Raw genomic sequence first — 26,167 nt, forward strand, 5'->3', positions numbered from 1 at the left:
TTTGTGCAGATGCACCATCCACTAGTAGTCTAGAGCCATTCAATGTAAAACTATGCCGGTTTCGAAACTAAGTCCTTTTAGTCACTAAATGCGATTAGAACAAACACATCCCTTTTGGTTGAAATTCTAGAAGAATAGGACCTTGTGCACACGCACTTCTCCAGTGCAAATACACTCAGTGCAGATACACTCTTCCGGTGCAAATGCACTCGGTGCAGATGCGACCTTCCAGTGCAGATGCACCATTCCAGTGCAAATACACTCGGTGCAGATACACTCTTCCAGTGCAAATACACTCGGTGCAGATACACTCTTCCGGTGCAAATGCACTCGGTGCAGATGCGCCCTTCCAGTGCAGATGCACCATTCCAGTGCAAATACACTCGGTGCAGATACACTCTTCCAGTGCAAATACACTCGGTGCAGATACACTCTTCCGGTGCAAATGCACTCGGTGCAGATGCGCCCTTCCAGTGCAGATGCACCATTCCAGTGCAAATACACTCGGTGCAGATACACTCTTCCGGTGCAAATACACTCGGTGCAGATACACTCTTCTGGTGCAAATGCACTGTTCCAGTGCAAATACACTCGGTGCAGATACACTCTTCTGGTGCAAATGCACCGTTCCAGTGCAAATACACTTGGTGCAGATACACTCTTCCGGTGCAGGGCCATCTGGGGCTGTGCCTCTGTCAGGGTCAACCCGCGGGGTCGAGGCCCTGTGTAGGGTTGAGCCCGCCCGCAGGCTGGCCCGCGGAGGTTAGACCACAAGTGGTTTTAAAACCACGGTGCTGACCCCAGGCCAGGGCTGACCAGGGCGGAAGTACACCCACAGCGGGTGCAGTCACACTATATGGAATTTTCTCTGCCGTAATAGTGAAGCTGATTATTAACTGTTCTGCTTCAATTATTCTTCAAGTTATAATGAACATGGGTAATATATTTATTTGGCAGTTAATCAACTAATCTTTAAAGCCCATAGCTCGGCGAGAAGCAGAATCAAATTTGAGTGCTGCCATTATATATGGTTTTAAGGTCCAACTTGGACCGCTCAATGTGAGGAAATCATGCTAGTGGTAGTACTGTTAGTTTTAATTTTCCATAACATCTTTGATTGTCTTTTACCTTTAATAGGACATTCATCGTTTGTTCACCGGTATTCTTAATGAATTGACGTATTGAATCCGATGCAGTGTTGGATGTCCAGTGTTCAACGTCAAGGTTTTCCAGTTTTGTAGAACGATCTTGGAGATTCATTGCAATCTTACCAACTGCTTTTAAGTCAAGATCTCTGTCTCTTAGAGTCATTGCGTTCAGCATGCTGTCACCTATATTTGCTGCAGCTTGTCAGTATACGCAGTTAAAGTGAATGGTTTCCATACCGATTTTCACATCACCGGACAAGGTAAGAAGAACGTTTTTATCGTTTACCGATCCATGAGCAATGCGCAGTTCTGAGTGAATATACTCAAGACCTTGTAAGACCTCTCGACAGACAGTCGCGATGTCTGTCTCCTTGAATTCCGCGCAACCAGAAACTGAAGCGACAGTCATATTCACATAATCGCATTCGTATACCAAGGACACTACACCGGAATGGTGGAAAGCAGAGAGGAGACTGACCACATTTTTATGAGAAGCGGCTTTCAGGAAGCCGGGTATTGACTTGTTGTCCGGTCGCTCTTTGATGAGGACATGCGGTAAATGCTCCTTATCTTCAAGTGAAAGTATTGCATGCCCGGCATGATCAACCTCTTGAAATTTATGGTATTTGGAATCTGGGTTATCCATGATAAGAAAGCCCCTCGGAAGGTTAGTATTGGCCGAGATATCCGTTTGAATTTTCAGTTCCCCCGTTTTCTTTTTAAGAATGCCTTGTGCTTTCGCTGGTGGAAGATGGCTGCCTTTATTGTCACTCAGACCTGGATGGATGGGATTTGCCCCTATAGACTCTGTAGTTGTCTCATGATCCGCCAAGGGATTTTCTTCGGAAAAGAAGCTCTCAAACTTTTTCGGGACAATTGTATTTCTGTTCGTCTTCCCGCTCATTGTCACCAATCAGTTATTAATTCTGGGTATCGCCGGACCATATAGAATGCGAATCTTCGTCACAGGATCACCAGAAGTTTATGTAATTTCATCAGCTTCTTAGGTTACATGGAGGTTTCGGTTAGTCCATTCGCTAGCACGAAGCTGCTTGAAATTCAGTTGGTCGAACTAATCGAATCATCATGCCCACTATAAACTTAGCACTTGGTGCGAAACGGGCACTTGGTGCGAAGCGGGAACTTAGTGCGAAGCGGGAACTTGGTATAAAACAGGCACTTGGTACGAAACAGGCACTTAGTACGAAACAGGCACTTAGTACGAAACAGGCACTTAGTACGAAACAGGCACCTTCACAAACCGCTATTTTCATAAAATGGATGTGTCGCGTCCATATTCGAATAATTGGAAATTGCTGCATTATATGATAATAAACAAGAAAGCGTGCTTTGGGCGAAGTCAATCTTTATTGAATATTTCTCTGAAAAATAAAAAGACAATACAATAATAATTGTGGAAGTCCAGGAGCAGCAAAGGAAGAAGCATTTATCACAAAATAGATTTCGTCGGGTGTATTCTAGTGGTCTATTGGACTAAGCTCCTGATAACTAGTTACTGTTCAAGTAGCACCCGAGATATATATAGAGAGCTGATACTCTCTTAACTTAGGGACTGTTTTGTGAAAGCTTCACAACGATGACAACGAACATTATGGACTACACCGAGATTTACTTATTGGTTCTTGGAGGAATAGTTACTTGTCTTCTACTCCTTCGACTTACTTGTATACTATTCCATACTTATCTAAACCACATCCGCCCTTTCCTGCTCACTAGAGTGGCCTATCCCCGGCATATCACCCTTATATCTTGGACCTACCCTCTACGTGCAACATTTATAATTTCCTACATTGTGATTACTGCAGGATTGAACGCGGTCGGTGTCCATAATATCTCGGAGGCAAGTTCTCGGGCCGCAAAAATATCACTACTCAACTTAGTTCCTCTGTTCGTCTGTAGTCATGAGGGTGGTCCTCACTATTTTGGTATATCTTTGGATATATACCGGATTCTACACAGAATTATCAGCACTGTGGCATTCCTGGAAGCGTTTACACACGTGGTCCTTCAAGGAGTTATCTATATCATCCAATCTCAGCAGGTGGATCTTCGAGACACAGCAACAGTGTGTGGAGTTACAGTATGTCCCCTAGGATGACTTCAAAGGATCTTACTCATTATCATATAGTCAATTGCGCTGTTGATACTAATATTTGTGCTGTCCGCTTTCAAGTCACATTTATACGAGTTGTTCGCCAAGGTTCACGCCCTCTGCGCATTGGCCCTTCTCATTGTCATCTGGAAACATGTCGATGGTAGGAGTCCCATGGCAATCCGATATCTATATGGTAGCGCATTGGTCTATGGTGTAACTGTATTCTTTCAACTGGTTCGGATACTTTATCGCAACTTCACTCTCAGTCAGCGAGGAGAGTGTATCATCAAAAGTCGAGGCCGCTCCGCGATCATACACGTAACACCAGCGCGTCCGTGGAAAGTCCGAGCCGGTCAGAGGATAAATATATGCGTTCCTGGTGCTAGCCTCCTTTCTATCTTCCAAATGCACCCCTTTGTCATCGCCTGGTGGGATGATGATGACCAGGGACGACAGTCCCTATCACTTTTAGTCCAACCACGGTCTGGCCTCACCAGAAAGTTTAATGAACTCCACATGATCGGAAAGTATTTCACCGTGATCGATGGTCCGTACGGCCCGGATAAGTCTGGGGGCCTGGTTAGAGATCTAGGCGACTACGGTCATGTTTTTATGGTAGCTACTGGAATCGGCATCGCGGCTCAAATTCCCTACATCAAGGAACTCTTGGAAGGGCATCGCCACGGGTTGGTTAGAACCCAAAAGATCACTCTCATCTGGCAATCAGATATGAATCGTGAGTGTTTCTTAGGACTTTTGTATCTAGATACTGATCCAGGTTGTAGAAGACTACGATGGGGCGCAAGACTGGATCCAGAAGCTCGTAACACAAGACAGTGGATATGTAAGGCAAGAACATGCGTCCAGCTTACAATTGCTGATTGTTTAAGAAACTCCATGTATTCCTTTTCGATACATCCCGATCCGCATCGCCTAAGGACCCTCGATTTCATGGCGAACATAAATTGATTAAGGCATGGGGTGGGGAGGCCAGCTGGGAACAAAAACTGTTGGAAGAAATGGATAACCAAGTCGGGACGATGCTGATTACAGGTAAAGATTCTGATCGCCTTCACCATACCGTACTAAGAGTGTAAGCAGTATCCGCACAACGCCACATTCGCAGTGAGTTTCGTAGGTTGGCCCTCCAGCACCGGAAGCGCAAGGTAGAGCTTCTCGAACTTGAGTTTCAACCGTGGGGGAGAAGCAGAACTTGGTGGTCATACATCTGACCTCACAGAGTAACAAAGAATGATGCTGCGAGTTGGAATCCGGCTCTGTGTTCAATCCGTTTAATATAGATGTTTTGTTTCATTAATATTTGTTAGACAATTCCACTCTACTCGGGACTAGCTGTACCTGTTTGCGGTTCTAGATTCTTAGGATAAGGACTTCCTCTGATTTCTATCGAATATGTTGTGGACACAGCGCTTTCAACTAACATGGTTAACTCCCTTAATCCGATATGTCGAGTGATTTTCTATACCACCAGTGGCTTAATTCAACTCGACTAATATGAGGTCAAATTAGAGCTGCCATCCTGAGCATAAATTTCAGGTGTTACGATAAGTACAGAACGCAAATACCGAACGTGAGGCATAAGAAACTAACCCCCGAAGATAGCCCTTCTCCCAGTGGTGGTTGACGAAGAGCGGACGCTGCCAATGTTAGATCTAGGACCACACGTTGTCGTGGGATCTCACCTTTCGTAGCATTTGAATTGACATCTGTGAGTCAATAGACGAAAGAAAGTCCAAAGCATCACTACCAGAAGGGGATTGTTGAACATCATCTACCCCCACCCTCGTGTCCACTTCCTGATACCATTGCATCAGCTCCACTGTGATCGCCCTTAATGGTTCGGTGTATTGTCCGATCCGGCCTTCCTCCATTTTGTCGCATTCTTCTAAGCGGGCTGAGAGATTCAGTAAATCTATTCTTTGAGTTCCGATGTAGACTAACCAATCTTCACTTCTCCCGAAGCCGTTAGAAGAATATTCTCAGGACTCAAGTAAGGGTATACAAGGTGTTGTTGTTCGAGATAGATCAGACCATCCAAAATCTTTCCCCAGATGATTAGCAACTCGGCCAATTTCCGGGATACAAACCGACCTGAGCGAGAATAGTTGCAAGCTGAATTTCATCAAGACTGGCATCACAGGTAATAATGTGATCTAGCGAGGTGGAGATGTCGCCATGAAGGAGGTAAAATGCCCCATCCCATATAAAAGTCTCCTGGGGTAAGAGAAGGTTGGGATGCTTCAGTGATCGGAATAGAGTCATCAAATCATTATTATCCCTCCCACGAATTGTTCTGATGCCAAGGAGCCGCAAAGGGTGAGCACGGTGAACGACTACCGCGAAAAGCCCAGCAAGATCACAATCATACACCTTTACAAAAGCGTCCCATGGCGATTCCGATCGGCGAGCGATCATTGTGTGGGACACATTATTCTCACACTGAAATGCTTCCGCCAGGTCTAAAGTTCTGTATGAGCAATGCATGAACTCCCCAAATAAACGGTGTTGCAGTGAAGGCTTACGTTTTCTGTGGTGGTCCCGTTTAGATAGAGATGGCTCTTTGCTGCTACTGGCTATGCTGTTGGATTGCGTCAGGAGTGAGGACACCGCAATCGTATCATTCCCGACATTTATTGTAGTTAGCACTTTGAAGGATTTAACAGACATCGCTGATAGAAAGTTGAGATGAGAATAAAAAACGAAGCGGATTTCAAATCAAGGGGTGTCCGATTAGCAAATGATGAACCATCCCATGTATAAATAGTGCTGCGGCGGAGGACATTACTCCAATAAACGCGACACACCGGAACCAACGAGTAGTAGAAAAGTTTACAGCCGTCACGGGTGTACAAACGGTCACTACTATTCAACTGGTAATAGATATCCAGTTGGTATTTTCATGACCCGCTTGGGTGGGACTCGTGCTGTTTGGCGCTACTATTGGGCTCGGGATTAGGCTAGGAGAAACCTTAAATCCCGCTCGAGGAGCCACAAAACTACAGGAAGCCATCCCATCGATGCTATTTCATAACTGGCTGATCCGTCAATCGGATTTGGAATTTGCCTCAACTTGGCATTGTGCCTAATAGAGCATCAGCCCTAGTTTGGAATACATCGGGCGACGTATTTTTAAGCTACACATTATTATACCACAAGGCGATCTAGGTGCCGTTGCCTCCTCAGACTAATCGCTTTATATGTTCAAGTATCGTGGATGTATAAACTTTAACAGAGATGTATACATGACAATGTGCCTTCACAACCTAATTTGCGGTAAAAACCCCGCTAGAAGCTACCAAATACTAAAGAACAAAAGTTATAGCAGTTTACTATCCTTTTCCCGAATTCTAATACACTTGTATAATCAGGATAAGGCCATAGTGTATTGCTCTTTCCATAATGTCGTAGTTGATGGGATGTCACATCCCTGTTCGCAGCGGACTGTAGTGGTGGAATAGATGGTAGGGAGACCGCTTGGAGTGGCATTTTTAGGGACGTGGGAACTTCGACCAGGCGTAGCCACAGATGGTACGTTCCGGGGGGTATTTTGACTCTTGAGCGATATAGTGAGACAAAGAGGCAAAATCTATCCAATTAGTGGCGTTGTACAAACCGTATTGCGAGACATACCCAGAATTCTTCCTTATGTACATCGTTTATCAGTCCATAGATCACGTACACGCTGCCGCTCCTCAAATATCGAGGTACTTGAATTGCACCAAGGATGGAGCTGGAACCGACTTGAGATGTTGCAAGCCCTTCATTTGTCAGTTTGCTGCTGTCACGGCCGTTGCTTGGACTTACACTGCGCATCACTGGCGTACATCACCTCGTCGATGGTTTGGTTTCGACCCCTACTAACCGCTTCATACCACGAGAATACATAGTCTTGGAAAGTCTCGTTTGTTTGCAGTAAGATTGTGTTACCCGCGGTGACAATCGGCGAAGGTTGACTTGGCGGGCAGAATGGAGTGTTTACTGAGTGGCTATTAAGGGAAACCTTGTATTGAAGGAGATCATCCAGATCTTCAAAGGGAAAAATTAGCTGAGCCTTCAAAGAGTATATTCCTAGACTTACGAAAGATATTGTACTGGGAGAGACTAGGTGAATTGAAAAGCACGGCTTGTCCTCCCAAGATCTTCTCTTGTCAGTCTTGACCTCCATGATGAGACGTTTCTTACCTGGAAGATCAAGCCTAGAAGGAGGCCCAACTGTTGTAGATAAGGGACTTGCATTGTATATTGTGACAAGTTGAATGATGCGGGAGGGATATGCTTCGCTTTTATAGCGGCTTCCTGCTTAGGACCCGATAATTTAAGTGAATGAATGCTTTCCGCTTCTAGATTTCGTGCGGCATGTGTTGCCTCCACAGCACCTTACTATGGTATCTCAATCACAATCTGGACGATTAGTCACCTCTGTTATGGAACTGTTTATTTTGCGCTATCATCAGGGAGGAATGTAAGTCAGTTTCACATTAAACAACCGACTGGTGGGGATGGAAATCTCGACGTGCTATCGCTCAGTCACGCATTTAGTATTTAACCTTGATGAGCTTCCTTGGTATATCTCCGTCCTTTTCTATTATTTGGGATTGATCAACGTATGAAATCATACCAAATGCTGAAGTCAATTGTTCTCTTAATTCTGTGTAAGCAGGCCCTTTCCTGGCAAAGAGGCGGTTGTGCCGTGGCGGCTTTCGAGCAAGAGTCTCAAGTAGCGTGTGGGTGGCATGATCCACCTACCGCGATTATGTCAACTACAACCACTACTTCGACCACGTCAACCACGTCGACCACGTCGACCACCTCAACTATCATTTCAAGTTCTACCTTACTTCTGCCACATACGTCGACTACCTCTCTCAAGACGCATATAACAACCCTTTCTCCTTCTTCCCACTCGGTCAGCGAAAAGAGCGGAGAACCGTCGGTCACAGCGACGGCAACATTTAATGCAACACGTACAATCACCACTACCCAAACTACAGTTCTTTGGATTACTACAAATTAATTCATCCGTCGGAGGAATATACATATATAGAAACGATTGTTTTGTTTATCTGCAGTTTGTCGTCTGTGTATATTCTTAAATCCACTCAAAAATCGAGCCGATTTCGGATGTCTTTGTACTTGATAGTTTTTCAATAATATAGTCCGGTAGATGGATGAGATCAGTGCAGAATAAAGTAATTCCGGTGGTATATTTCCAATTTCTGCCAATCCACGAGCTCAAGGTCCAATAGACATCCATCACTCTCAACAAAGCATTTTATTAAGTTGGTTTCGTTTCCCAGCGCACTGAGGGTCTCATGCAAGTCTTCCCAGCTTTCTTCAAAATCCTTTTCACCAATGCTGATGACTAGCTCTTCCAGTAGCGACACTCCACCAGGCAGCCAAAGCGGAAGAAAATTAATGGAATCATCCAACTCCAAAACTTTAAGATGTGAAAGATTGGGCAGGATTGCTATCACCGGCTTATCAGCAGGCAGATCGCACCACAGTTTACTTTCAATTATGCGTATTTTTTGAAGCTGAGAGCCTAGCTTAGCAAGCAAAGGGACAAAGCGCCAGCCAACGGTAGAGCCGTGCATTTCGAATCTTTCCAAAGACTTAGATATGCCGGAAACAGTGAGGCTTCTTTCATCCAGGTTCCATATTGCAAGCGATACCAGTCGGGGCAGATCTGCAAAGTCCATGATTATGTCTACATCGCGATCAGGATGAAAGCGAATAGACAGGTTTGCTAGAAACTCAAGCTTAGGGAGTACAACAGCACCTATATCAAGATCTCCTAAGTGAAGCTCTTCCAAAAATGTAAATGTTGAACTAGGTGCTGGATTCCCAAATGGTGTACCACGGATATAGACGTCGCAAACGGAGGGCGAGAAAAGTCGCTCTAGGATGTCTTTAGGATATATTTTCATCGTTGTCGAACCGTAAATCCTGTTTGGTTTTAGCCCAGTCCCTCTCCAAAGCGGAACATAAGAACTTTGAATACCAGCATTGTTTCAAGTGAGGGATATGACTTAAGAGATCGAATAAATTGAGCTGAGCAGAGCATTCGTAGCTGTAGATCTTTACCTGTTCGATGTGAGGCAGCCGCTCTCTTAAGATGTCAAATACTCTGCTAGCTGACAGACGTCTCCCGTTCAAAACCCGTGGAAATATGGACTCAAACGAAATTTTGGTTGTGCAAAATAATTGCTGCGCAACTCGAGACCGGAGGGTGACCGAGGTGTCGTAAAGTCTCCATAGATCCTTACTCGATAACTGGTATATATCAGAACGTGAAGAAAAACAATTACTGAACTCCACTCACGTCATCGAGTATGATGTAGAATAGCTCAAGTGGGAGGCCAAGCAACATTGATTGGATGTGATATACGGGACTAAACGGACAGCTCATTGATATTCCTACTCTATAGACGAAAAGCGAGAGTCGGGGTCATGGTTTTTATGCACCTCACTGTCCAGGGATATATAACCTATTATACTTCAACTGATGCGCAGATTTCAAGTACGAATAAAAGTTTCTCACATCTCGTACCAATTTGGCAGTTGACACCTAACGGCTGGGTAGTTCCGTATAGTATAACAATTCGCTCGGGACTAGCGTTCTAGCGGGAAGGGAAGTCAAACAGAATGGCATAACCCTAGTATGTCTAGAACACAATGATCTTAGCAAGGCGTAGTGGAGGCATATCCTAGAAAGTATTTAAAGAAATGTTTCCCCTCATATCCCAGACAGTGCAAAATCCTACGAGATTCCTGATCGTGATAGGGCTTCATCAATACAAAACTGGTTTTTACAATGGTACAAGATACCTCTGGTTTTGGTCTTTTTCCGTCCGATAGACATCGTATACTGTGGAATTCCATCTTCGAGAATGATACATGGCTTCAACAAATGATTCAGATAGGGGGCAATCCTTTTCTTTTCGGCCCGGAACTCGACAAAGTCGCGTTGCCGGAAGAAAGCCGGAAACAAAACTATATGACAATTCATTGCGGCGACAAAACCACTGAATGTGATTATGACTTTGGGACGTTTCTGAACTGCTTACGCCGTCCATATGATAATTCTGGCAAGGGGGAGATCATGCTCAACAGAGGAATCATACTTAATGTATCTGAAATTGAATCTCCAGAAGATCCCTTGCAACTGGATAATGAATGGTTGATACGACTCTTTCCCAAAGGCGACACTCAGGCTCTTCCACAGTACTCCTTTTATAAGAGCAACCGAATCTATACACTGCTCCCATTCTATATAACTGCTGTAGGTGGGCCACCATATAATACAGATATTCTTAAATATGGTTATGCTATCACTATTCCTCACGGCAAAGAAACATGGCATGTGATTTTTCAGAGTAGCCAGAACAAGCACGAAGTGGAATTTGACTGTGAAACGTCAGGCCGGCTCCTCTGGATGAAAGTAAAGCAGGCTCCTCTGGGATGAAAGTCAGGCTGGCTGCTCTAGATGAAAGTCAAGCAGGCTTCCTATTTTGTGACTATCTCTAGCACTGTACGGTATCATTTGTATATGGGGGTATAGTTCACTTAAAGAATAAGAATATGTGTTGATTTTATAATTACTATTACCTATAATAACTCCATATGGCCACAAGTATAGAATATACCTGAGCATACAGTATAAGATAATTCAGCACTAGTAGAAATGGGGAGAAAGTCACTAGAACTAATGTTCGGCATTAAAAAATATACAATATAGCAGGCGTTTGTAAACTCTCCTTTAATCACTAAGTGAACGGCTGTATCAGACTGGAAGGGATGGATTCTTTCTAATCAGGATGTGATGAAGTTAGTTATATTAATTATGCTAGACAGCTATAACAAGTCTTTAGAGTCCCTCAAAAGCTAGCCCTTGAGATATATATAGCGTATTCCAGATGGGGTATTGTGATGAAGAACCGTGATGAAAATTCTAGGAATTGTGGCCCTCTACACCCGGAAGACAGGATGAAGAAACACAGTTACACAAAATTGGTAACAGATCGGTTTGTAGTTACGGAATGATCGTTAGGTGCAGATCGATCGTTAGTTGCGGATCGGTTGTTAGTCACCGATCGATCGTTAGTTGCGGATCGGTTGTTAGTTACCGATTGATCGTTAGTTGCAGATCGGTTGTTGGTTGCCGATTGGTTGTTAACTACGGATGAGCCACAACTTCAGAACAATTACGACTAGCGGGTTGATACAAGCAGCGCGAGAAGAAATCAGGATACAAACATGAATAATAGAATATAATAAGCAAATAATAAGCAAATATCTCATGGAAAGGGCAGTAAGGAATCCTAGGACAGTTTCTAGAGCTACAGGAACCGGAAAAATATAATTCACTAGCAATATGTTACACGCACGGTTACATATCTCATATGCTGAAAGATGAAAATTGAGACTTGAATTTTTTGGAAATAATCAACGAGTAATAGAGATTATATTACAAATCAGGAATTCTTAATACATGTGACGGCCTATCCCGTTAAACCAACTCACACTCAATCAGACTTTCCACGCCAGCTGAGTAAGTCCAGATGTGAACAATTTGGAATCCAGCCTGAGCGAGAAGCTGGCGCCATTCGCCCTCTCGTCGCTCTCTAGCAGAAACTAGCGTCATGAGCATGAGATCGAGGCCGGTGATCTGCCAGTCGGCCCCCTGGTCCGGGACGATATTCTCGTTAATAAGTAATTTGCTATATCCTGGCTCCATAGATCCTGCAATACAAGACAAAATGCGGATGCACTCATTGTCTGGCCAATCGTGAAGTACAGAGTGTAGGTAATATGCTCTGGCACCTTGGATGGGCTGTTTAGTGAAGAAGTTATGTGCCATGGCTTCAATTTCTCCTAAGCCCCCTTGAATCTGAGCGATAACATCTCGTTTGTCCTGCAAGATCAACCGACCGGGTGTGGAGGGGTGCTTTTGAGAAAATTCCATAAGATCATGGCCTAATCCACCACCAACGTCTACCAGGAACACCGAGTCCGCATCCCTTCGAGCGCCAGCCGTCAGAACGGAGTGGACAGGAAAGAAATCCGCATCCATCCAACTCGGACGCCCTTGATGATATGCGCTCATATGGTTGTTGAATTGTCGAAAGAGACTTGGGTATTGTGTAGACCAAACAAACCAGTGTTTGGAGGTGTTATAGGCGTACTGAAATGGCCCATCGGTAGGATCATTGGGATTCACGTAACCAACCTTTTTAAAGTACTCTGGAAGCTTGTATATGGCTCGCATGGCACCATTGGCCCTAATCGAATATCAGAATCAGGATTGAAGTCAAGGGTGGAACGCTTACATGCACGGAAATCCGTCCGCATACTTCTCCAATGACAGTGTTCTGGAAAGTTTGTTTGGCAAATACTCGTCTGGACCATATTCATGAATGACTCCCATGGCAGCGAGATGTTTCATAATCCGGCCTCTCTCTGTCAGAAAAGAAATAAATTAAGGGACTGTAAAGGTACGTACTGAGCAGTGTGGGATCTACGCCAGTAAATTCCGACAAGTTCCGTGCGGTCATTGGGAGATCTGGGCAACGGTTCATATGACGGAATAAGCCAGTATCAATGGCCATGATAATTGCGCCGTAAAGAGTTGGCTCCACTAGATCAGCTCGACTGTTCCAGGTAAACGAAACTTGTATCCTACCTCTGCCCAACATAGTCTCAGAACGGTTTCTTGTGGAGTTTCAAGTGCTCTTACAAGCGCCCGGGCGACTTGAAGCATCTGCAGACGATTCTGCTCGTTCAATTCCAGGTCATCATCGAAAACCTTTAACTCTTCAAGAAGACCAGATACACTGTCCATATCATGAGCAGTGGTAGCCATGCTGTTCATATCAAAGAGATGATGTTCAACGGAGTATAGCATGTTTGGGTATAGAGATGAGAAGATCAAGCTGTGGTTGTGCCTCCCATGTACAGCTGGGAAGTAGGGCTCTTAATATATGCGCTCTGTCGGCGCGACACCTATGATATCATGAGAGGATGTCGGTCTTGGTGCATTGTGGGACAAAGCTGCTGTAGATTAACAACTGAACTTCTAATTGAGCACTAATATGAGCTCTGTACTAATTCTGTTCCGCTAGCGGTTCTATCTGGTTGCTGTAACCAACAGGAACACAATCCCAGTCGACAGAGGAAATGGGGTGATTAATTTCAAATTTGCCATATATAGCGCCTGGTAACTTGATATTCAGATAGAAGCTGAGCTATTACACTTCCATACCTCTTATTGCTAAGATTGCAGGAATCATGGAGCAACAAAATAAAGGACCCACCATTCTCGGTGTGATGTGGGCAACCACATCTACCGCATTGGTATTTGTAGTTGCAAGGGTATATACACGAGGAAAGATTTTGAAAAAAATGGGATTGGATGACTACTTAATTGGCCTGTCCATGGTTAGTCTCCATTGGACGCTCTTCTGTGGAAGCTGCAGAGCTAACTTTTCTAGATATTGGGACTGATCTTTGTCGGCCTGACTACCTCTGCGGTGCGCTACGGCAATGGCCGACATTCTGAGACACTGACACGCGATCAATTTGAGAAGGCTGCCATGCTCAATACGGCGGGATTTGCGCCGGGAATCCTGTCATTCACCGTCCCCAAACTAGGCGTTGTAGCTCTTCTCATCCGCCTTTTCAATCCATCACGACCGAGGAAAATCTTCTTATGGTCATTTGTAGGAGGGAGTTGCATGATCATTTCGGGGTGCATTGTCATAATTTATGCGCAATGTTCTCCAACCAGAGCCTTGTGGACCGTAAACTTGAACAGCGCACGATGTTGGAGTCCGTGGATTCTTGTCAACTACTCACTTTTTGCAGGAGGTAAGTGGATTTCTTCAGATCCGGCGTCTATTCTAACGTTGTGTAGCACTGTCGGCTTTCTTAGACTTATTCCTAGCGGTATACCCTGGTGTTATCATGTGGAAGTTGCAAATCGCACAGAGGAAGAAGATTGGCTTGATTACCGCTTTTTCTCTCGGGGCTTGGTGAGTACGGTATGATCCCATACTTCGACTTCTAATTGGATACCTAGTGCTGCTGTAGTTGCCGTTTACAAATGCACCCGTATTCCGGGACTGGCGGACGAGTCGGACTCCACATGTAAGAGGAGCGATTAAACATCCCAGACGGTGCTAAATTGATGCAGATAGTACGGCGGACCTTGTTATATGGACAAAGTAAGTGGTATTTAGTCGGTGACACAATACCGAGCTAAAGGAATTTAGTGTTGAATCTAACGCCATCATCATCGCCGCATGCATTCCCGCAATCATTCCTTTGGTGGACAAGGCACTCCAGAAGAGGAAATCATATCTAATCAGTAATGCCCATAAATTTGGACAGTTCGAGCTGCAGTCACCACGATTACGCCGTATTCCGCAGTGGGAGACTACTGTTGGCCAGAGCACAGGCCAGCGGCCCTCCGCGGATCATGACTTGCGCTCGAACAGTATTATGAGAACACAAGAGATTACTATCCATATAGAGTAGTGCGCAATGGGTAGGCATAGCCTTTTACATTGCACAAGTGCCATTTTTATTTCATCAAGTCTCAGTCTAATACATCCCGAGGATTCAGTTGCAATGTTCCTGAACAGCCGCGGGCTAAACCTTGAACAGGCAAATCTTACATATCACTTCGTTTTAACAGCTGCTACTTGTTTTTACCTATTTAATTGATCTTGCCCTTAGGGAATGTTTCGTACTCTAATTTTCGCGATCTTGAGGACTATGGCAAAAGGCTATTAGACAGAAACCTGGTCTTCAACTAAAACATAATATGGTTCAGTGGTAGTGGAAGCACGAGCTATTTATCGAGAGACTCTATTTCTCTATCAAGTCATCAACCCATCGGTCCCAATTGACGAAGCTGTCGAATTCCACATCAAAGCAATTTGGTGAAGTTGAATCAGTGATATCCTGCTCCACATGGGAATGACATCCGCCTAAGGGGTCAACATGGCAGCATGGGCCATTTTGGCAACTCATGTGTGATTGTAAATAACCTGGATGAGGGGTGTCATGCAATACAGCCGGACTTATTGTCTGTGGTGTGTCTGTTTTGGATATCAGCAAGTAATCAGGTCATTATTAACGCCATCCATGCCTTGAAGGACAGTCTGGAAATAGGTCTTGTGCCCAGTCCAATGGATATTGATTTGATTGTCTTGCTCATTACACATCAGACAATTCGACGGAAGAAGAAGTTTTAGTTGATCCAATGTTTCCTGCAGTTCAACAGGGTCTAGGCTTGATAGGGAGGAGATATTTCTAGCGAGAGCATTTGCGAGCTATAACCTCGTTAAAGCTAAGGAAGGGATACATTTGGGAGTATTTGTTACCTCATATCGCTCTATATTGTCCCTCGGTGTGGATAGCTGCATGGGATGCTGTGAAGCTTTAGCTTAATCCTGCACCAGTATCGACAGACGCATCTCACAGATGTCATTTCGGCGCGATTGTTATTGTGATATATCATGGCAGACTTTGTCCCTTAGCCGGGTGAAATAATTGATATTGGTGAACGAACTAGATCTAAGAAAAAAATCTCAAGGCCATATGGTGATGCGGAAAATAAGCTGGAAGGATATGAGTATAAATATATTCCACTGCGTTGTTTCAGAGCTGAACTTGGGAACGAAAACTATCATGAAACGAGAAGTGTCACGAAACGGAACCCATCACCAAATGAATATCGAGCTATGAACTGAACCGCATCAACACATAATAACGACAGGAAGTTAGAAACGTTTTAATCCAATACAAATCTTCAGATGACAAGGTAGAAGAAGATTTCTACTGCCTGCATTCATAGAGGAAGGGTAGGTAGCAATTCACATTAAAATCAAACCGATGCTGGCTACCGTCATCACCGTTGCACACACTAGTGCTGCTGTGCAGTAAGTGCCGACCCTACCATTTTGAGTAGTGAAGAATTGTGACAAGTGGTCGCGGATGGACCGCTCAAACTTTGATAGTACCACGTGGACCGTAGCAGTCGATATAACAAACGGAGTGATTAGACATACAATACTCACCAAGATTATGGTTACTCTTTGCCATGGACGTTGTGTAGATCGGTGGAAAAATGACAAGATGGCACAGGAGATCACTAGAACCACTCCAGCAATAAGTGAGCGTCGTACAGTTCCTAGAATGGCTGATACCAATGTATTCTCAATGGTTTGGAGCGTTTCCAGGCTTTCTCCAAGTACGCTGGAAAGCGTCTCCGGTAGAATGGAAGATATGTTCAATGGTAGACCTCGACAGTCAACTCTGCCATTTTTAAAACCCAAACAAAGATTTTCTGTGCCGATTGAGATGTTCCCCAGCTCGATAGAGTCAACAGCGGCGGCTGCACTTTGAATGGCACTCTGGGCCGCAGAAGCTTCTGATCCGACGGCACTCTGAACTCCGGTAACCACGCTACCAAGCGCCGTGGGCGCACCTGCGGCAATGGTCTCGATGGGAGGAGGTATTCCAAGGCCAAGAGGACTGTCCTTAAACAAACGAAGTTCTGGGCTTGGCGCAGCGATCCCAACCTTGCTGCATGTTTAGTTACTCGTTCCGCAATGCATATTCCTCCACATACCTGGAGTGTTACGATTCCTGAGCCTTTCAAGTTAGGATCGAGAAGTACCACGAGCGCTAGAACAATTGAGACAACACCAGCTATAATAAAAACCACTAGTGTTGCCCAGTAAGTGAGCAGGCGCGTTTTCAAGGGATTTTCCAGGAACGCCATGGATGACTAGGTATTGAATTGCTTTGGTCGCTATCTAAAGATTCGTGTCAAGGAATCAAATATGAGCCTTGAAGTGTCTTTATATAGCAGGCTACATTATAGAAATTTTTACGACAAGATTGTATGTGTTTCGGAACTTAATATACGATGTGTAGAAATTTCATTCAGTTCCAAATTCATGTTCAAATGATAATAAATTGGCGAGGCGATACCAACCAGTCACAGCATACATACGGCCTTGACACCACTTTCTTCTCAAATCCCCATCTCACTCATTCGTTTATCTGGTGGAACTCCCCACAGTTCCAAATACCGATCCTCACATTGACGTAGGCGGTCGTTAACCCGGATCAGAGATTCTCTGATCATAGTAGCAGCCTCAAAGGTCTTCTCATGCAACTCCATGAGAGCACGCCGTGCTTCCTGATTCCAAGCGAGCTCCGCCTTCAAATAGCTATTTTCGTACGCCAGTTCTTCGATCTCCTCCCGGAGGCTTGTAGACCGTTGGTGCTTCGATTGTTGCAGACGCGATGGGAGTCGCTCGAGGTTGGAACTAGATCCCCCAGCGCGGAGAATTTGATGATCGAGAGGCGTAATCTCCTCTTCAATGGGATAGAGCTTATTCGGAGTTTGAGCCATGGTTCCTGGGATGAAGAGAGTACACAAATCCAATGATTGCTAGGACGGAAATAAAAGATCATATATGTACAAGATGAAACCGCTTGCGACGCCAATTTCAGCCAGAGTCTGGCTCACGTTACGGAATCTATACCATTTTCGACGCAGAATCAGAAAGACATGATCGACAAACTGGCTCACTTGCTCCAACTGAAACATCCACAACTGGAACATCACATGCCAGAATCCCCACAGATCGCTCTTCAGCAGGATCCACAGGAACATTCGTCGGCATGAACTGGTGTTTGGTTCTCGACCATAGTTTCATTCTGGACCGCGGGATTGGTGACTTGCTGTAGGATAAGTGACACCTCCTTCATAATTCTGGTTTGCGACGCGACTTTAAATCTCAACTCATCAATTTCACTCTGCTGTTCCTGATTCGCCAACAATAACCCTTGAGTATCGAAAGTTTGGCCGTCTGATTCAGACTGATCGTCTGCGAGAAGTTGCAGTAAAGTTTCATTAACGCTATATAAAGTCGCATATCGATTTTCCAACTCTCCAGCTTTCGTTTGCTCTTCAAAAATTGTCTTGAGGAGAGATTGCTCCTGAGCATTCAATTGGGAAACGTGTGCCTCGAGGTCGCCTTGTCTCTGTCTAGCGCGTGTTAGAGACACCTGGTACTGATTCGCCCTCTCATGGAGATGTTGGCATTCTGCCGACTTCTGTTCGAGCTGGGCTTCCATATATGCTTTGTAGGTAGAGTGTGAGTCTTGCCAAGCCGAAAGTACCTGAACCACCCCGCAAAGAAGACACTCGGTGTGGGTGTTGTGGGTGTCCATTTCCTAGGTCAACCGAGCAAAGAGGTCGAGCACTTGTGACAGCCAATTGTTTAATCAAACAATTCCACAGTAGGCCTGGTGAAATGAATAAGATGATATCAAATATGTTCTATGATTTGTGGCTTATGAAGTGGTTTAAAATGTATTTTATGAGTGCCGATCGACACGTAAATTCCTGGTTACCAGTCTCTGCTTACCACTTGAAAATATTCCAAAACGGTTCCACAACTTGTGCCATGCTCATATTACCGCTTTGCCTACAGCTCTCATTTGGTCAGAGTTTCCATTTGGTCAGAGTTCTCATGTGTTCAGAGTAGTCATTTGGTCACACTTTCCATTCGCGTTTACATCTAGTTCATGCATTGTTCCTATCCCAACGAAGTGGGTCTGAATTAGGGATTTCGGTTAGGTTTAGGTTTCGCAAGGTCTCACAACCGGAGACGAAGCCATGCATATTAATAATATACCCAGGAAACGGAGAGAAAGCGCCCTAGGCCAGTACGATTGGAATTCCAGACTATTATACAGACCAATCAAATCACTGGGGGTATATGTCCCTGTCAGAGGATTAACTAACAGCTTTCTGACAGGCCCTGACCCGGCCCCCTAATTTATATCGCTCATTCTAGCCTTCTGATTCTGACCGTATTTTTCTATTGTAATAGCAATAAAGAACTAGGATACAGCATACATTCACTCTAGTGTGGACCCGATATTCCGCTTTCTTCGAATTACCTTCACCCGAGGTCGGCGTTGGGAACTAGAACGGAGATCCGAAGCACTGCGATGTTTCGGCCGAATCTTATGTAAAGACTTGGACTGACCTCGGATGAAAAGCTCATGATAGAAGGCACCATCACACTTGTGAAATCCATAGTAGTACAGCCGCCGGATCAAAGCCTCGTAGGTGGCGACCTCTAGACGGATAAGCAGCTCCGGTGGAAATTTACTCTTCTCGGCGATGGAGAAGGAACATCCGTCGCTTGACCACCATATTATTTGGGCATTGTCTGAGTCATCCAGGAGGCTTTGGGAAATCAACAGAATGAAGTTTAGATGACTGGTGTTAGATCACTCACGTGCTTAGAGTTCGAATAAAATTCGAGCCACGTAATTCGACTTCGCTTCCGGTTATAGCGTCCCTTGCCGGCTCAGAGCTTCTGGACGGACTGGAACTTTGAGTCAACGCTGAAATTGATAAATCCCTATTAGATTGCTCTTCCGTGCTTTCCACGGGCAAAGGCGTAGCTGATGATTCTGTCATCGCCGAAGTTTGGCACAAATGGCTAAGATTTGCATCTCCTCCCGAGGTTGCGGCTTCAAGAACATCATTCTGATTAAGGCGCTGCCGAGTGCATCCACGATATAGCTCCGCAGTTCTGGGGATCGTCGAAAGGCGTTGGTCTTCATAAAGCTGGGTGACTTCATTCCTCCAGTTGACTAACTGATATTCAACCGATGAGATGTTTTCCATAACTGGATCCCAGCTTTAGTCCATGTCATGTGCCGTTAGTCCTCTAATGTGACTCACCTGTACTTAAGGATTGCTTCAAGGAGAATAACTCCTCCAGAGATGTGTCAATGGCTTGGAGTTCTGTCTGGCAATCATCGGCACCTGGCCAAGGAGAAAGAAATCGCCAAGCTCGGCCAGAGCAGATGAGGTCGAAATCGTCTTTAAGCAGGTGGATTTCGGATTCCCCTATCCTTAAGTGTTCCATGCCTTGGAAGGACGGCCCAACGGACAGGACAAGCTCCGTCCAGCTTATCGGGGGACCTTTTATCACGTTTGGTGCAGCGCTTGAAAAGACACTTTCTAAGCCTTTGCTAAGGCGTGTGCTGGTTAACGTTTGTCCACGACCCAGGGCAATACTCAGGTTCCGATAGAGCACGGATATATAATCGCTTAATGTAGACGAAATCTCCGAGACTGGAGCGTCGAGCAGTTTTAGAGAGCGAAGATGTTGCTCGCGAGAAGTAAATTCAGCGATCACATGCTCGCCAAAATTTGCATGGCTCCCCCCAGCACTGTTGTCATTGACGAGGGTCACCATTGATGTTTCGCAACTATCCCCAGAATCAAGGAAGAGAACGAGAAGAAGACTGTGAATGGGAAGAAGTAATGGGAAGAATGGTTGATCCGCCAACTGCTACACGCCTGGGAGGACTAGCGTATTTGAAGCCAACTCTGAATGTAGTAACAATATAGTCTCACTTCAAGTAGTGCATATACTTGCCTGAGCAGCCCAACTGGCTAGGGCACGCTCAGCGAAGTAGTGCATGAGCCATGTCCAGTGCTTCGCTAACTCTTCCCATTTTCGAGCATCTACATTCTGCCTAGTGTACGAACTGAGAGTCCAGAATCGCATCCAATATGAGCGGTGGAAAAATAGGTCAAGTGACTCGCAGTAAGGGTCTTCACTGTCATTTCGGATATAACGGCCAGATGAATAATTCCAGTCGAAGCGGGACGATCTTCCTGGCACTTGCCCCGCGTTCTCAACCTCGAAGGGTCTGATTTTTGAGTCACAACATTAGTCAAGTTTGATTGACACGTGCGATCAGCAATACCAAGTCCTTTAGATAGACCTCACACTTCCCTAGCAAATCAGCTGCGAGTGGCTGGCGCTGGCTAACGGGATCGCCGATGACAACCCCGGCCCCTCTTCCCGTTCATTGCTCACCCGGCACAAGTTTCACATTTCATAGGAGGGCTATGTGGCTATATGGGCTTTTTATCTCAAAATTATGCTATAAGAACGACTGATCGAATGGGACGAGTCTTGCACTTGACTTAAATCTCAACCCACATATGTGCTGCTGAAGGCAATGATCATTTACTTTTCTAATATGCCATCGGACACCCCCTTTTCAAATAATCTATCCGATGATTTGGTGGACGTCAATCTCTGGCAATCACTGATGGACTGGCCTCAGGTTCACAATAGCGAACCACACGACCCGGTAGATTTTATAGGGAATGAAATTGCTCTACCCAGTGAAGATCCGGCAGAGATTGAATCATCTTCAGAGACACATACTCCACCAACTTCGGTACCTTCATTTGCCGAGGCCCATCCAGTGCAAATCACCCTGGATCCGAAGGATCAACTCCTACGTGAGCTCGCAGAGCGAGTACACCTCTTAGAAACGAAGTGAGCTGGCATATTCTTCCGGAAATTCCTTCGACTAATCTGATATCCAGCCTGCAGCGAGAAATGAGGAGAAATGAAGAGGAGAGGGAGAGGAGCGAAGAGAACAAAATAATGGTACGAACGTGGTGCAGACAGCTAAATGCGGCGGTTCGAGTTTTACAGAAAAGTCGACGTGGGACCTAGTCCAATTGTTAGTAAATCGCTGCAAGATGTTGGCGTTCAGCTCGACATGACCGTAAGGGCAGCTAGTCTCGTTTACATCAATACTTGATACTTAGATAGCACGTATTATACCTCCCAGCATAGACAGAAAGAAGCAATTCAAATTTTCTTATTAACCAGCTTACGTATATCCATCTTACTGTACCTAGTCTGCTCTCTACGGTATTCTTTCTAAGAGGACGTTGTGCATCAAAACCAGCGCGGCTTTCGTGATATGGTCTAAGCTAATAGTCTGATATCTTTGTCAACTATTTGAAACCGATGTTTGCATCTGATACAGCAGCAAGGTTTCTGCCGGGTAGGCGTGGGCAGTGATTGACATTGGATCGGCTGCCACTCGTTGATAGGGTATATATTAGGGTATCGTCGTCCGCGCGGTTGAATTTAGTTCGTTCCTCTTAGCTTCCTGCAAGGAATTTTCAAAGTGCATACAACTAAATTAGCAAGATGACACGGTGGCAGGCTTCCCGTTGGTTGGAGGTGGGCGCTAGTCACGACGGCGCCTTCTCGATTGTCGATAGCGGCACGCTTGGTCGCTTGATAGAGCAAATGCCGGAGCGGCACCAACAGTTCCCTATGCTCTGGGTGTTCCTCGGCTCAACTAAGAAAACCATAGCCCTTCGAGGAATGTTTGCTGATAATGCAATCACCAGGACAGCATGCGATGGAGGGATTCATCTGTGGAGTGATGTGAGCTCGTTGACATCGAGCAACCCGATCCTATTCGTCGATAGCGATCCATGGATGCAGCCGACGGAGCGGCGCGGTAGGCGGCAATGGCAGAATTATCCACTCGTGTGGCCGTCGTCATCGGCTAGTGAAGTGAAAACACTCCTCATTGGTCAATTACTCTTTGGGTTGGCCGATGTCGTCTGCGTGTGGATTGATGATTCGCCGTTTGGCGAAAATGTAGTGACCTTTTTGGCCAATTATCGTACTACGACCTCGCTTCCGGTTGCGCTTCGCCCACGACTCATCATTGTGCATGACACTAACACTAAACTACCCCACAACTGGGCGACGCTAGATCCTCTGTCAGAAACGTTTTCGCATATCGTGGCAGCGCCACTCGCCGTAAACAGTAATTCCGATGCAGATCCTCAGTTTGGTCATTTAAAAACTCTGATCCGAACTCAATCTCAGGAAGTACAACGTCTGCGCCACGAGCATATTGCCCGGCTCTCCGCAGCCCACCTAGACGAGGTTCTCAAATTAGCGCTACAACATCTTTCTAAAACCAGGGAACAACCATTTAACTTGATCAGTGCCTCCCGGGGCCCGGATGAGATTCCCCCAGATCTAGGGCTGCACGTCGATTATTATCATCATGCCTGTATGGATGCGAATCTCACCGACCTTGACTGTGCAAAGTCAATTGCGTCGGCACTAATCATGGATCACTACCGTCCGGAAATGCCACGTAGGTTCGTCCCTTCCGTTCCTTGAGAGCAGATTCCTGACCCACTCGCTAGCAATGAACCCTAAGCTAGTGTTCCAGGTACTCTATCAGCCTAAACTTGCACTAAAACACCATGGGCATTCTCCTCCCTCGGAGATTCTCTTGAATTTGGTGGAACAGGAAATGAGCAACCAATTTCGTTTGCTCCAGAACGGAGCCATCCCGTCCGTTGTCGTGAGAAGGGATCTTATAGCTAGAAACAGGCACTACTCGGGTGTCAGGTCCAATCGACTGTGCCTGTACTGTCTCATTCGTCCGGCGCAGCACGCCACGGCATGTGACCACCCATTTTGTGACCTTTGTGCTCGGCTCTTTGGCGTCCCTGCGGTGGATATGGAGTTTCGTTTCAGTGTGAACCACTGCCTCTTTTGTCACACCCATATCTCTCTTGTTATGGACGTTTTACCACCATCCATGGACCCAACTATTCTCGCCATCGACGGCGGTGGTGTCCGCGTTGTCATGCCTCTCCAATTTCTTAGCCTTGTACAGGAGCACCTTGGCGAGGATTGTCGGCTTCAAGATCTGGTCGACCTCCACATCGGCCCCAGTGCAGGTAGGTAGCTCCTTGACGGGGCGGCGAATCCGCTGACCTAGTGGTTAGGAGGCCTGGCGGGAATTGGTCTTTTTGATAAGCAATTACCGGTGGCAGACTGCGCGGAGATGTTTGACCGCCTTGCCCGCGTCGTATTCAGTAAGAAACGTCGCCCCGCACTTCCATGGCTACCCCAACAGATCTTCGGACAAATCCGGCAATACGCTTCATGGTTTATGCATGATGGGTGCTATGACGGCTCGGTATTTGACACGGTCCTTAAAGATCTCTTCGGCAGCCATTCTTTCTTCCACGGCAATCCTACAGTTTTATCAGCCATTTCAAGAACGAAGATAGGCGTAGTGGCAACCGATATTGCCAATAAAACAAGAACGATTGTCATCGGTAACTTTAACGCCACCAGGCACGCTACAGATGATAGCGGTAAGTTTCTTCGTTTTCCCCGGTTGACCACTGCTCACCAGGGCTGAGACTACCAATTGATTCGACCAATGAACATCGAAGATGAGCCCCGCGCCTGGGAAGCGTAAGTGGATCGATCTGTTTGGCGCATTAACTTCTAACGCCGTGCACAGGGCGAGAGCGACCGCGGCCGCCCCGTTGTAAGTCCGCTGACTCAACCAGCCAGGATCCACTGTGTCTAATTAGTCAAGTCTCTTCCCACCCGCATATCTCGCCGTGGGTGCTCTTCAAGACGGTGGCTTAACAGATAATTTCGCCGGTGGAATCGCCCGCCGTGTCAGTCGAACAATATGGACGCGGAGTGAGGAGCCCGCGAGAATGCTCTCCCTGGGCACAGGTAAGTTTCCTCGACAGAATACAGAGTCCAGCCCCCACTTTCGACATGTCTTTCGTGATGGATTCCTTCGCCGTGCTTTTAGCGCGTGGATGACTTCGATGGATTCCGACAGTAGGTGGCGGGAAATGCATAGCCAGCTAGATCAGTCGATTGCTTCGAATTTCCGACGGGTGGATGTAGTATTAGAAGGAGAATCAATGTCATTGGATGCGATTGAAATGATGGATCACTACAGGAACTTGGTGATTCGAAACCCAGAGACTGCACGCCTCGCTAAAATCGCAACGCTAGATTTACTGACCGCGAGGTTTTATTTCGCTCCCAACAGGGTCTCTCCGAACAGACGTCGCCCATTGCGGGTCCACGGGATTATTCGATGTAAAGGCCCCATTCGTGCCATTCTCGCCATTATGGAACGCCTGGTGGGCGATCCTTTCGAGGTCGTGACCGACAGTCGGCGCCTTGGCTCCCGTCTGAGTGAACGAGACATCTGTCCCCTGTGTGGCCGGTTCTGTCGCCCAGTCACACTCGTTGCTCAAAGCCTGGACCAGCCCATCGCGATCTATCTCAAATCCGGCAGCAAAAATCGGTGGCGGATTAACGTTCCAGGCACCCTCGCGAAATTAGTAAGAAGAGAACAACTCGACTTACCGTTTGGCGGAGAAGCCCATGGAAAAGCAGGAACCCATCCGTGTGCTGCGTGCGACTCGGGGTGTATGCCATTTCGGGGTGAACGCCCTAAGCGGAGTGCGAGCATGTCTATAGAAGAGCGGAAACATAAGCGAATTTGCATCGTGGATGAAGTAAAGGATTCTGGACCAGTCGTGGGTACCGGAAATACATGAATGGATAGGCAGTGGGACCTGACTGGCTACTAGCAAGAATGGACATGTTGATTAGCTTCCCTGTGGTCTTTGTCCTCTATAAATAACAATAGTTTCCCATGATCTCACGAGAAACAATCCCGCTTCCTGTTACACACCAATATTTCCGATTATTACTTCATTTATCCTTCTATTATCCCTCTGTGGTCATCATGAAATTCATCGACAGACTGAGATACTCGAAGAGAAAGAGGACCTTGTTGAAAAAAGTTTACGAACTTTGTACCTTGTGTGATGTGGACGTATACTTGGTTGCCGTTCACCACGGCGATGAAACGGTCATTATCAATACACGGAACCGTGGAGACTGGCCACCTGCTGAAGAACAGTTGGTCAGTAAACATTCAAATGAAGATGTACTGCTACTGACATCTCACAAGGAGGACATGTACCTCATGATGGAGAGGTTTAATCTCGATGACTTGGGCGAATATCTTGCGGAAGCGGAGCCAAATGTCGAGCTCGAGCTTCCGGAACCTCCTGAACTGTTGTAAAGCATCCGTCACAAATCGCAGTGTCAGCTGGATATGGTCCACTAGCCTCACCATCCCGGTTCAA

The 26,167-nt window shown here is 46.0% G+C and overlaps 15 protein-coding genes across 15 annotated transcripts; 6 read left to right on the forward strand and 9 right to left on the reverse strand.

The window, feature by feature from the left end:
• Positions 1-965: 965 nt before the first annotated feature.
• Positions 966-1,794, reverse strand: BGW36DRAFT_304284 (uncharacterized protein; the record flags this gene model as incomplete). Its single annotated transcript, XM_046211954.1, has 3 exons — positions 966-1,073; positions 1,129-1,340; positions 1,386-1,794. 3 exons carry the CDS (start codon positions 1,792-1,794, stop codon positions 966-968), a joined length of 729 nt encoding a protein of 242 aa, XP_046067894.1.
• Positions 1,795-2,928: 1,134 nt separating this feature from the next.
• On the forward strand, positions 2,929-4,313 carry BGW36DRAFT_283658 (uncharacterized protein; the record flags this gene model as incomplete). Its single annotated transcript, XM_046210226.1, has 4 exons — positions 2,929-3,249; positions 3,298-4,000; positions 4,050-4,108; positions 4,155-4,313. Coding segments are annotated over 4 exons (1,242 nt in total), but the record flags the coding sequence as incomplete, so codon positions are not given.
• A 504-nt stretch (positions 4,314-4,817) lies between these two features.
• On the reverse strand, positions 4,818-5,700 carry BGW36DRAFT_437558 (uncharacterized protein; the record flags this gene model as incomplete). The annotated part of the gene is made up of 4 exons (XM_046221466.1): positions 4,818-4,922; positions 4,968-5,179; positions 5,227-5,326; positions 5,377-5,700. 4 exons carry the CDS (start codon positions 5,698-5,700, stop codon positions 4,818-4,820), a joined length of 741 nt encoding a protein of 246 aa, XP_046067896.1.
• Positions 5,701-6,649: 949 nt separating this feature from the next.
• On the reverse strand, positions 6,650-7,450 carry BGW36DRAFT_362928 (uncharacterized protein; the record flags this gene model as incomplete). Its single annotated transcript, XM_046214419.1, has 4 exons — positions 6,650-6,871; positions 6,916-7,043; positions 7,090-7,336; positions 7,364-7,450. 4 exons carry the CDS (start codon positions 7,448-7,450, stop codon positions 6,650-6,652), a joined length of 684 nt encoding a protein of 227 aa, XP_046067897.1.
• A 1,009-nt stretch (positions 7,451-8,459) lies between these two features.
• Positions 8,460-9,655, reverse strand: BGW36DRAFT_431143 (uncharacterized protein; the record flags this gene model as incomplete). The annotated part of the gene is made up of 3 exons (XM_046220940.1): positions 8,460-9,231; positions 9,287-9,558; positions 9,608-9,655. 3 exons carry the CDS (start codon positions 9,653-9,655, stop codon positions 8,460-8,462), a joined length of 1,092 nt encoding a protein of 363 aa, XP_046067898.1.
• A 444-nt stretch (positions 9,656-10,099) lies between these two features.
• BGW36DRAFT_431144 (uncharacterized protein) lies at positions 10,100-10,750 on the forward strand (the record flags this gene model as incomplete). The annotated part of the gene is made up of 1 exon (XM_046220941.1): positions 10,100-10,750. One exon carries the CDS (start codon positions 10,100-10,102, stop codon positions 10,748-10,750), a length of 651 nt encoding a protein of 216 aa, XP_046067899.1.
• A 1,044-nt stretch (positions 10,751-11,794) lies between these two features.
• Positions 11,795-13,147, reverse strand: BGW36DRAFT_400053 (putative hydroxyindole O-methyltransferase; the record flags this gene model as incomplete). Its single annotated transcript, XM_046218597.1, has 4 exons — positions 11,795-12,566; positions 12,615-12,744; positions 12,788-12,917; positions 12,968-13,147. 4 exons carry the CDS (start codon positions 13,145-13,147, stop codon positions 11,795-11,797), a joined length of 1,212 nt encoding a protein of 403 aa, XP_046067900.1.
• Positions 13,148-13,572: 425 nt separating this feature from the next.
• On the forward strand, positions 13,573-14,511 carry BGW36DRAFT_400054 (uncharacterized protein; the record flags this gene model as incomplete). The annotated part of the gene is made up of 5 exons (XM_046218598.1): positions 13,573-13,722; positions 13,776-14,151; positions 14,198-14,315; positions 14,363-14,430; positions 14,477-14,511. The coding sequence occupies 5 exons, from the start codon at positions 13,573-13,575 to the stop codon at positions 14,509-14,511; spliced, it is 747 nt and encodes a 248-aa protein (XP_046067901.1).
• A 1,652-nt stretch (positions 14,512-16,163) lies between these two features.
• BGW36DRAFT_431147 (uncharacterized protein) lies at positions 16,164-17,074 on the reverse strand (the record flags this gene model as incomplete). The annotated part of the gene is made up of 2 exons (XM_046220942.1): positions 16,164-16,871; positions 16,922-17,074. The coding sequence occupies 2 exons, from the start codon at positions 17,072-17,074 to the stop codon at positions 16,164-16,166; spliced, it is 861 nt and encodes a 286-aa protein (XP_046067902.1).
• Positions 17,075-17,329: 255 nt separating this feature from the next.
• On the reverse strand, positions 17,330-17,713 carry BGW36DRAFT_431148 (uncharacterized protein; the record flags this gene model as incomplete). Its single annotated transcript, XM_046220943.1, has 1 exon — positions 17,330-17,713. The coding sequence occupies one exon, from the start codon at positions 17,711-17,713 to the stop codon at positions 17,330-17,332; it is 384 nt and encodes a 127-aa protein (XP_046067903.1).
• Positions 17,714-17,955: 242 nt separating this feature from the next.
• Positions 17,956-18,537, reverse strand: BGW36DRAFT_431149 (uncharacterized protein; the record flags this gene model as incomplete). The annotated part of the gene is made up of 1 exon (XM_046220944.1): positions 17,956-18,537. The coding sequence occupies one exon, from the start codon at positions 18,535-18,537 to the stop codon at positions 17,956-17,958; it is 582 nt and encodes a 193-aa protein (XP_046067904.1).
• Positions 18,538-19,230: 693 nt separating this feature from the next.
• Positions 19,231-20,638, reverse strand: BGW36DRAFT_347867 (uncharacterized protein; the record flags this gene model as incomplete). The annotated part of the gene is made up of 3 exons (XM_046213247.1): positions 20,069-20,638; positions 19,617-20,013; positions 19,231-19,564 (listed from the first exon to the last, which is right to left on the reverse strand). Exons 1-3 carry the CDS (start codon positions 20,586-20,588, stop codon positions 19,231-19,233), a joined length of 1,251 nt encoding a protein of 416 aa, XP_046067905.1. The 5' UTR covers positions 20,589-20,638.
• A 701-nt stretch (positions 20,639-21,339) lies between these two features.
• Positions 21,340-22,003, forward strand: BGW36DRAFT_386537 (uncharacterized protein). Its single transcript, XM_046217014.1, has 2 exons — positions 21,340-21,689; positions 21,740-22,003. Exons 1-2 carry the CDS (start codon positions 21,364-21,366, stop codon positions 21,870-21,872), a joined length of 459 nt encoding a protein of 152 aa, XP_046067906.1. The 5' UTR covers positions 21,340-21,363; the 3' UTR covers positions 21,873-22,003.
• Positions 22,004-22,358: 355 nt separating this feature from the next.
• Positions 22,359-25,570, forward strand: BGW36DRAFT_303578 (acyl transferase/acyl hydrolase/lysophospholipase; the record flags this gene model as incomplete). Its single annotated transcript, XM_046211891.1, has 5 exons — positions 22,359-23,331; positions 23,384-23,926; positions 23,975-24,349; positions 24,398-24,452; positions 24,580-25,570. The coding sequence occupies 5 exons, from the start codon at positions 22,359-22,361 to the stop codon at positions 25,568-25,570; spliced, it is 2,937 nt and encodes a 978-aa protein (XP_046067907.1).
• Positions 25,571-25,761: 191 nt separating this feature from the next.
• Positions 25,762-26,103, forward strand: BGW36DRAFT_431153 (uncharacterized protein; the record flags this gene model as incomplete). The annotated part of the gene is made up of 2 exons (XM_046220945.1): positions 25,762-25,941; positions 25,990-26,103. The coding sequence occupies 2 exons, from the start codon at positions 25,762-25,764 to the stop codon at positions 26,101-26,103; spliced, it is 294 nt and encodes a 97-aa protein (XP_046067908.1).
• Between the last annotated feature and the right edge of the window lie 64 nt (positions 26,104-26,167).

Source organism: Talaromyces proteolyticus, assembly GCF_021365285.1.
Source record: "Talaromyces proteolyticus strain PMI_201 chromosome Unknown BGW36scaffold_11, whole genome shotgun sequence".
NCBI lineage: Eukaryota > Fungi > Ascomycota > Eurotiomycetes > Eurotiales > Trichocomaceae > Talaromyces > Talaromyces proteolyticus.

Excerpts from the sequence above, each read along its gene's own strand:
- BGW36DRAFT_386537 (XM_046217014.1), top strand. The coding sequence starts at position 21,364 with ATGATCATTTACTTTTCTAATATGCCATCGGACACCCCCTTTTCAAAT. Across the intron at positions 21,690-21,739 it reads GTACACCTCTTAGAAACGAA|CCTGCAGCGAGAAATGAGGA; the intron begins GTGAGCTGGCAT and ends TCTGATATCCAG.